The sequence below is a fragment of the Penaeus chinensis genome, chromosome 26, assembly GCF_019202785.1.
Source record: "Penaeus chinensis breed Huanghai No. 1 chromosome 26, ASM1920278v2, whole genome shotgun sequence".
Classification (NCBI taxonomy): domain Eukaryota; kingdom Metazoa; phylum Arthropoda; class Malacostraca; order Decapoda; family Penaeidae; genus Penaeus; species Penaeus chinensis.
The window spans coordinates 17,054,444-17,064,443 of NC_061844.1; the positions used below are offsets into that span (position 1 = coordinate 17,054,444).

The following is a 10,000-nucleotide window of genomic DNA, read 5'->3' on the forward strand; positions in this document are numbered from 1 at the left end:
TATACTCTATATGGTTTATGATTTTAGGCATTTCCTTTTCTGTACAATGTTGTCAAGTTGAACTACCTTTCTTGGAGACATTAACCCAATGGCGACGTGCATGGCATGTATGTACATGCCATGCCCACTGTGAGTTTACTTGTTTAATTGTTTTTCCACATAAATGGCTTGTACTAAGTCACCTGTGAGCCAATTATGAGTACTGCCTGTCTCGCCCGTTTACCCTTTGCGAAAATATTTTATGCTATCTTATATTGCTGTTACCAATGTTTATAACATTATTGTAATTATGGTTATAATGAAAATAACACCATCAATATTCACAGCACTGGTAAAAAATATGTTTTTCCAGCCTATTCAAGGAAAGGTGAAATCAGGTAAGGTTATAAGGTCTACTAATTAACTTCTTTGTGACTAAGCAATAGCAGAGCTATCTATGTGCAAAGACATTTCACAAAAATATAAAAAATGAGCACAACATTTTCCCCATTTTTTATGCATTTTCCCCAGTGGCATTGGGTTAAGGAAAAAAATGCTGATAGACTGGAGAGAGAAATCCAAGAGCCATGGGTTTCAAACTGATGAATGTCCTTTTCCATAATGGATTGGTTGGTCCTTTTTTTTTACTCTCTCCTCTCTCTTTGTCTCTCCATCTTCTCTCCCTTTGTCTCTCCATCTTCTCTCCCCCTCTCTCTCTCCCTCCCTCTCCCTCTCTCCCCCCTTTTTTCTGTCTCCACCATCTCTCTTCTCTTTTCGTTTTTTCTCTCTCTCTTTTGTCTGGCTGTTAGGGTGATCATTATTAATCTAGTGGCTTATCTGATCACTGTATGGTCTCAGTCACATCAACAGGTAAAATCATTAGCACACATTGTTTGTAGGCATAGCACTTTGTCAAAAGATGTATGACAATGGTGTCCACAACTTCTGCAGCTATAACGCTATAGTTATCACTGTGACAGAGCCACATTATTTCGCTCTTAGTTTTCATCAAACCGTAGTATTTGTTTCTTTAATGGTTCACCCTAAACTTTGGTTTTCTCTCACTATATGGTTTGTAGTTTAATTTGCCCTTTTTTCATTCCACTTTTTCTCTCTTTAGTTTAGTCAAATCTGTACCCAAAAAGTGTGTTCTAATCTACCCAAACATTTACCTGGTATTCCATGACTGCTAATTGTTCAGTCTCTTCTTCATGTCCCTACTATGTTTATTTGAGATCCCCTGGTGATCTATTGTCACTCTTTCACTTTTAGTTACACTTTCATGAATTATGGAGAATCTTCTATCTTTGTTCTTCCCATTCCTAAGGCTATGGAAAGAGTATAATAGGCAATGTTGCTACTTATTGCTCTACCTCTTCTCTCTTAAAAGTAAACTGAATTGATTTGTTACCTTTCTCGGTTAACATGATTTCCTCCGGTTTCCAATCTTTGTGGGGGCTAAATGGTTAATGGTTAAAACAAATAAATGTGCTGGACATCAAAGGCTGTATAGCACTATGGTAAAGTATTGTGGTGAAAAGTGTAAAAATGAGCAAACGATTAGGATAAGTGGGCAGAAGGGGATAAGGAAGAGAAAGAAAAGGAGAGGGGGAAAAGAGAAGACCCTGCAAAATGAGTTGAGGCGAGGGATGAGGGCCAAGGCAGAGGTCATCCCCAATGTTGGGCCTCAAGTCTTCATCTCCTGTTTTTCATGCAATGTCAGCAATTGTACTCATAACAGAGTTTCCTCTTGATCTTTGTTTTATATTTGTGCAAATGTATTGTTTTTTCTAGATTTTCCAGTACAATTAAATTTTCACCATATCAGTGTCCAAATGTTCAAGTTATCCATCAACAAATAACTGGATCAGTCACACAGCCAATTCCCATTGAGCTGGCTCACATCACAGCTAGAGCTGATCGGGATTCTGCTACCAGTGCAGGTCTGCATCTCTGCACAACTACCAAAAAAGGTGTCCAGAAGGTTTCTGAATATAAGCAACATGTTCATGGCCCTTATATATATGGATGCTAAAACCTCTATGTTATGAAAGTTTAAGTTGGCTTTTACTTTCTTGGAGTTGCACTGTTCTTAATTACTTTTTTAATGCCTTCTTACATATCAAACCACATTTCTCAAACAAGCAGGGAACTCATCTTCCATGTTCAGTACTTGAAGATAGGCATATCTATACTTAATCATTTAATTTTTTTTTCTCTACATGGATATGCAATTCTGATTATGTATTCTACATTTTCTTGAAAAGCAATGGCTTGTCCAGATTTCAGAAATGCCCAAATTACCATGCTGTCTCTCAATACCTCACAAATTCCCCAGCTGAAAATAAAAATTAGTTCAGCAAATGTTTAAAACAAATGAACAGCTGTTAAAACTAGGACAAGCTTTATTATAACTTGCTTCTCCAGTATATCAACAATCCACAACTATATTGGTTCTCTGACAAAAGGGATATTTTGATTAATAGTATACATGTCTTAAACACCAATTCAACAATATTAATTGTTTCAAAAAGTATATAAAAATAAAGATTATCCTCCCAGAAAAGGAGTATTTTTGCATCTAATTTTTAAGCTCATTATAATAATATTCAATGTATCGAATATAAATCCATTCTTGTCAGCAAATTTTTTTCCTGTGCCACCCTCCTTGCATATACAATTAATACACCTGGACAGGCAACTTTCGAGCTGGGTATTTCATTTATTCAAATTTTGAGGACTGTTGAAGCCAATTCCACATAATCAAGATTCATGACAGGTACAGCTTGCACGCACATACAATGGCCAGAATCAACAATGCATTTGGCCTTCCATGCAAACGGGACAAGGATTATGAAACCAATCGTAAAAAAATGGTAAACAGGAGTTTTGTTGGCTTTTTTTTTATTATTTTTTTCTCCGCAAGTACACAATTAGGCCTCATCCTTAATCTTAAGAGCTTCAGCCCTTCTCTGTTCCAGACGCTCTTCCCTGCGCTTGCGAGCTTCCTTGGCACGGGTCCTGCGGGCCTCGGCCTGGTCGCTGAGCATCTTGGCACGGGCATTGTCGGCCTTCTTCTTGTGGATGTACTCCATAAGGACACGCTTGTTCTTGAATGCATTACCCTTAACCTGAAAGAAAGGATTTTCATGAATCCATTAAAATGTTTAAAATGGCTGTCAAACACCAGTCAAACAGCAGGTGTGATTTATGATAGTGACTTTCAAAACCCTGCTTACATTCTAATTCTAACAGTTAATAATTCTGAGAATTTGGATACCCAGTAGTATAATCTGGAGTAAACTTTGTATCTTGCCTAGTAGTGTGAAATTAAGGCCTAGCTATTTAATCAAACATTCATCATTCTGTAACTGCTCCACATTTACATATGCTTAGGTTTTTAGGTTTTACAGGGAATGAAGTCAAGATATTCAGGCCTTAATCCTGAAACTATTGGATCCAATTTGGTGGAAATCACAATTGCCAATGTAAACAAACAATTCAGTAATACTCAGAAACCTAAATGTGGAAGGGAAGTTTCCAATTCCGTTTCTTCTAATAATTAGAAGCAATATGTACATGAATAATTCATTCCTAACTTAAAGGGTCTTTATTTTCTTCCAATTAAGTATCAAGGTCTAACCCTCGAACTTCCTTACTGTCATTAAAATGAAGTTAAAATGAAGTTATTAAAAAGATAAAGAAAAATAAAAAAGCAACCATACTCTAAGACATATCCCTTAACCCATCAACCGCCACATAACAGAAATTCAACCAGACACTGGAGGCAGGAGTCCGCTACATCAAGCAGAACGTCCTGCTCCACGCACTCTGGTATCTCCACACATACAAGTATAACCCATAGACCAAGCGGTTTGTTATGACCCCTGGTGCACATGACCCATCTGTGACAGATTAAACACTACAAGAACCAGAAAAGTTCTGTAGGTTCGTACCTTCAAGTACAGCTCGTGGTACAGGTGCTTGTCAATCTTCTTATTTTCACGGTACTTCTTCAACATGCGTCGGAGAATACGGATACGCCTCATCCACAGGACCTTGGAGTGAACAAGATTATCATTAAACAGTGAATTATTTCATGACAAAAAATCTTACCAAATTTCAGACCATCTTTTTAAATAAAACAGTGCAGGTCAGTTATAGGTGGTTGCCAAACCCCTCCAATTAGGGAAACTTCCTTTCAATATCTAACCCTTTGGTCTTTGATTTATTAAAAAATTACTTACTTGTCAAACTACTTGCATTCTATCAAAACGTTAATAGTCAACTATGCATCTAACTTAGTCAGTAGGCATGTGCTAATTTTCAACTGTCAGTTCTCATCTTGCATCTCTTATCTATGCTTCATGAAAAGCCACCTTGGCCTCTATGCTTCAATGCTTCAGCAAAGGTCTTCCAAACCACAGACAACCAGCAAGACAGTTGTACAAGGTTCAAGAGACATCAAGCTCATATTACTGGCTATTCTTGGAGGTCTATAAGCCTTAATCAAAGGATGCCAGGAAGGCCTCAGTACATGCCACAACAGGGGTGGACTCAAATCATATGGCAAACAAGGTGCTACAAAGGAGTGGAACTTTCTTGTTGTGGCAGGCTCTGGTTTGAGTGCTATGAATGAAAAACGACTCCAAACTAAAGGGGGGGGGGGGGGATTGTCAAAAGAATTTTATTTTACATCTTAAGCAAGCAATCTTCATATTTTGGATACAGATGCCATTGGCAAAAATAGCAATTGTGGCATCTCTCATGGGTAAAAATTACACCCCTAGTACCTATATTCTTTGTGGACATTCAACTGTTCTATTTGAACATTTACAGGAAAAAGTACAAGAGACCAACAAATGCTATATTTTAACGAAAATGAGGTCCTCATTCTGTATGGTATAATCAACAGCATGAAAGTTAAACTGGTTAATGTTACCAAGGCTGAAACAGATAGAGGAAAATGAACAAATCGCATACAAAACTGCAAAACCTCATTACTCCGATCATTAGCAACCACCCCAAACCAAACCCAGGGAGATCAGGGGGTGACGCTCACCTTGGAGGGCATACGGGCTTCCTTGGTACCCTTCCTCTTACCATAACCCATATGGCGACCCTTCCTGCGTGCCTCCATCATCTTACGGGCACGGAATCGCGAGTGCACATTGTTGGGCTTCTTGATAATGAGACCATCACGGACAAGCTTCCTGATGTTCTGGCCTGAGGAGCAAACATTCCGTTTAGAAGGCCTTACCTGCTCTCACAATGCTCAATAATAAATTCCAAAGAAAATGCATTTCATTAACAATCTAAAGACATTGACCAAATTTTAATAGCATGCAATCTCTTATCACATTCTAAGCCAGTTTGAAAGGGCAACTTACGAGAGTTAGCCTGGCCAATCTCCCCAATTTCGTTGGGGTCGAGCCAGACCTTCTTCTTGCCGCATCCTAAGACTGACGCCGCAAGGCGCTTCTGTACCTTGAGCGAACTGTAAGATTGGGAAATAACAAGTTAGTGTTAACTATTAAAAAATTACTTAATTTTAATTCCCTAGCTATTTTATCAAACATTCATCATTCTGTAACTGCTCCACATTTACATATGCTTCTATTCCCTATACACCAGTTAACGACTATTGATGAAAGGGCAATTTTGACATTCTTCTGAGCGGAAAGGCAAACCCCACATGCTACTGGGTGGGATTGATAGGTCTACTGTAACGTACTGAAATATATATCGACTTTCCTAGGAGTTCCTGTCACAAACGTCCACACTGTAAACACAGTACTGTATCAGTCACTACATAGTGTAATGCAGAGGGCATTAGACAATGACCCCCCTAAACCCTGCCAGGAAAACAAGAATCCTCTACATATTAATGGCAGACTCAGCATCAGGCGCTCTGCCCTGCCATGGGAAAAGCAAGAACTCTACACTGAAACCGGGACACCCATAAAACTAGTCAAGACGTAAATATAGTCACTTCAACTCTTAAACCGGCCATGAGGAGGACAGGGGGCCCTAAATAGCAGGTCAGAAAAACATGATTATCACAATGAGCAATCATGAAGTCAAAAATCACTAATACCCTAATCTTTAGCAAGTAAACAATCCCCTAATTACTTAATCAACTCGCTCGCTTCTAGTAACACACAAAAAGAGGTAAATGATTGAAATATAATTAGTTAAAACTGCACCTACACATTGCATCACGTTGGCACATGTTTCTCCAATTATCAAAATTTCGAGAAGTTAACCCCATTACACTACCAATCAACTAACAACGAATTCAGTTCCAAAAGAATTAGATAAATTTTAGTTCTTCGCGCTACACAAAAGCCAGAATCTCGAACCTCCATCGTGTTGCGACCTGTCCCCTCGGCCAAACATATGCCAACGACGTAATTAAACCAAGTCACCCTTAATCACACACCTACAGGCTTTCCACCCAACGCACTCGCACCAAATAACTACGAATATTCCCCCCCAGCGTCCCTCAAGCCGCCCATTTCCCTGAAAGTTTCCGAGCAGTTGTGGGCGATGGAAAGATCATGGCGGACATCACAACACGCGGCTCCCACGAGTTTCCGCATTTAAACGCCAATTTCGCCTCAAATTTCCAACTCTTTCGCACCAAACCTTCTCTCAAATGTATCGACCGGTACTCATTTCACCCAGAATCACATTTTCCGACTCGGAGACACGTATTTATCTCACAAAAGGGGGAAAAGGCAAATTGTTTACGATCCGCACCTCATCGTGAGAGCCGATGAAAAGAAGGGAAGGGTGTGACGTCACGACGAAGTGAAATCGGATGGAAATTCAGGGTTGGAAAATATGTCATGGGGTTTTCTTTTAATCACGATTCTCTACTGCATTTTATTTTGTTTTTGTCATTTGGTCACTATTTAGGGGTAATTGGCTTGTTTTTGTTGAGTTTTGTCTATTGTTTGGGATATCCGAAAGGTTTATTTTTTAGCCCGCGAGATTTGAATTTTTTGGTTGTGTAAGAAATTGACGCAAATACATGGGATGTGAATTAAATATTCTTTTATTTAAGTCTATCAAACAATTTTCATGCATAAGCGTATTATAATTATCACTTAAAATACGATCATGTATTATATACTATTCCACATAATGTGATGAATTTTGTGATCAACATTTTGCAATATTGTAAAAGCGTTACACAATGTTTATAAAACTCAATTGTTGTAATCTACCTGCACTTCTGAATATGTAATTAGAAAATCAAAAATAATAGTTGCAAAAACTACTATCAAAACTCAATATTTTTTTCCCCATAATATGCATATTCATCGGAATCAGCAATTATAATAATTACCTTCTGTCTCTATTGATTTCTTTCTGTTGCTTTCACCATGTGATGTATGTGAAAGAGGGGATGCTCAACTTGATAGATAGATAGATATGCATATATAAATATATATATATGTATATACATACATATATATATATATATATATATGTGAACCACATTCATGTTGACAAATGTAGGAAAGGTATGAATGAGAATCCTCACAAAATAAGAGATGTATTTGACCGGTTTCGATTATATCTTCGACAGAAAAAAAATATTTATATACATATATATATATGTATGTATGTTTATGTGTATATGTATATATATATATATATATATCGGTCAAACCGGTCAAATACATTTCTTGTATTGTTTAGATATTCATTCTCATTCATGTGCGTGCGTGTGTGTGTGTGTGTGTGTGTGTGTGTGTGTGTGTGTGTGTGTGTGTGTGTGTGTGTGTGTGTGTGTGTGTGTGTGTGTGTGTGTGTGTGTGTGAGTGCATAATTGTATTTTGTCTTTTTTTCTCTCTCTCTAATCAATCTTCTTCCTCGTTTGTTCCTGTCTAGAAATTTTGAAACTTGGAAAAGCGGGGGAGAGATCGGCAAAATATGTAGGCCTATATATATATACAGGAGGCGATTCTGTCTTTCATTTGTAAAAGAGAAGAAAAAAGAATAAGGGAAGAGAAAGAGAAAAGAAAAAGAAAATGAAAAAGAAAATGAAAAAAGAAAATGAAGAGAAAAAGAAGAGGGAAGGAAATGAAAAAAGAAAGGAAAAAGAAAAAGAAAAAGAAAATGAGTGAAAAGAAAACGAAAAAGAAAACAAGAAAAAGAAAAGAAAAAGAAAAAGAAAAAAATGAGAAGAAAAAGAAAAGAAAAAAAAAGAAAACTATAAAGAAAAGAAAAGAAATGAAAAAGAAAAAATAAGAAGAAAAAGAAAAGAAAAGAAGAGAACAGAAAAAGATAGGAAAATTATAAAGAAAAGAAAATAAAAATAAAAAAGAAGAGAGAAGAAAAAAAAAAGAAAGAAAAAAAGAAAAGAAAAAGGAAATAAGAAAATTTGAAGAAAAATAAAAGAAAAAAAAAGAAAGAAAAATAAACAAATAAAAAAGAAAATATGAATAAGAAAAAGAAGAAAAATGAAGAAAAAGATGGAGAAGTAGCAGAAGTAGAAGGAGGAAGAGGAAAAGAGGAGCCAATGACTTGCTTAATTACCTTTAATCCACAAATTCTTTATATAATGGTACATTTTGTTAATCAATTTCTCCATTCTAGTTTTACATATTGGTTATTATTATCATTTTTATTCTAGTGATACATTCTGGTCATTAATTTCTTTATTCTTGTGGTACATTTCGGTTCTTTTCATTTATATTTTATGTATCTTTTTATTTATTCATTATTCTAGTGGTATAGTTTGGTCATTACTTTTTTTTGTTTTGTGTTGTTATCCTAAAGGTACATTGTGGCCATTAATTTCTTTCATTCTTAGTCCAGTGTCTGGATTGAGATATACGAAGTGCAAGTGCAAGATATATGTGCAATCTGCAATGCTTAAAATGGTAGAGTTCAGCTGTAACAACGACAGCGAAACTTTGTTGGCAGTTTCGCGGATACCCTTCTCATGCATCAACAAAATGCCCAAATGAGGCGTACCTGTTTTTTTTTTCGTTTTTTTTTTTTTTTTTTTTTTTGGTAGAGGGGGGGGGGGGTATATTTTCAGGCGTTATCCAGTAGAAAATCATTAAACAATAATAATGATAATAATAATAAAAAAAAATGATAAAAGATTAATGAAGTTCCCCTTAAAAAGTTCCGCGTTCTTTTGAGTACGTTTTGTCTTACCAAAAAAAAAAAAAAAAAAAAAAAAAAAAAAAAAAAAAAAAAAAAGGAAAGAAAAAACACCGAAAAGCTGATCATTCCATACAATTATTTCAGTTTACCCCTGAATTAATTAGGCGAAAGCGAACATGAAAATCACGTTATGTGTCGGGTTGTCGGGTAGCAGCACGTGTATCTATGTAATTGGAATATGACTATGTCTGTTTCCCGACGCACCAATGGCGGGTCAAAGATTTTTCAGATAGTTTGGAAGGAGGGGGGGGGAGGGGTTAGAAACAAGAGGGTGCCAAAGACCGAATACGTGAGTTAATGGTCAATGGTTAAAACAAATATGTGCTTGACATCAAAGGTCATATAGCACTATGGTAAAGTCTTGAGGCGGAAATTGTAAAAAATGGGTTAACGATTAGGATATATGGACAGAAGAAGGGGATGGAGAAGAGAAGGAAAGGGAGAGGAGGAGAGGAAAAGACCTTTGCAGAATTAACCGAATACGTGAGGCGAGAAGCTGGGGCTTTGCTGGGAAAAGGGACCCCCTCATGTGTATTTTTAAACATTGCAGATGCCTTTCCCAAACATTTCGGAACAGATTGCGGTTTTTTATATTGATTAGTGCAATAATTATTAAGAATTAATTAAGATTCAGTTTAGATTTATAATTGTTTTTGGCCCATCATAATAATACCAGCAGACATCCTGTGGCATAACCAGATTTGCTTACATTATTCCCCCCAATTCTTCGTAGGGGGCGACGCCTCTCCTGTGGATCCCTTACAGCCATGTGGCATTATTAATGTAAATGATTGAGTCTATCTCTCTCTATCTCTCTCTCTCTCTCTCTGTG

The 10,000-nt window shown here is 36.8% G+C and overlaps 2 protein-coding genes across 2 annotated transcripts in view; one reads left to right on the plus strand and one right to left on the minus strand.

Annotated features, from left to right (window-relative positions):
* Nucleotides 1-9, plus strand: part of LOC125039090 (ribonuclease P protein subunit p30-like) — a 6,002-nt gene extending 5,993 nt beyond the window's left edge. The window contains exon 4 of the mRNA XM_047632820.1: nucleotides 1-9. This exon is cut by the window's left edge and continues 493 nt beyond it. The gene's annotated coding sequence lies outside the window, so the exon portion shown is untranslated.
* A 2,857-nt stretch (nucleotides 10-2,866) lies between these two features.
* LOC125039106 (60S ribosomal protein L19-like) lies at nucleotides 2,867-6,777 on the minus strand. The gene is made up of 5 exons (XM_047632840.1): nucleotides 6,742-6,777; nucleotides 5,370-5,476; nucleotides 5,042-5,205; nucleotides 3,936-4,037; nucleotides 2,867-3,110 (listed from the first exon to the last, which is right to left on the minus strand). The coding sequence occupies exons 1-5, from the start codon at nucleotides 6,744-6,746 to the stop codon at nucleotides 2,913-2,915; spliced, it is 576 nt and encodes a 191-aa protein (XP_047488796.1). The 5' UTR covers nucleotides 6,747-6,777; the 3' UTR covers nucleotides 2,867-2,912.
* Between the last annotated feature and the right edge of the window lie 3,223 nt (nucleotides 6,778-10,000).

What these genes read in the sequence shown, in the direction of transcription:
- LOC125039106 (XM_047632840.1), bottom strand. An exon ending in GATTGGCCAGGCTAACTCTC is followed by an intron (nt 5,206 to 5,369) that starts GTAAGTTGCCCT and finishes TTTGCTCCTCAG; the next exon opens with GCCAGAACATCAGGAAGCTT. An exon ending in AAGCCCGTATGCCCTCCAAG is followed by an intron (nt 4,038 to 5,041) that starts GTGAGCGTCACC and finishes GTTCACTCCAAG; the next exon opens with GTCCTGTGGATGAGGCGTAT.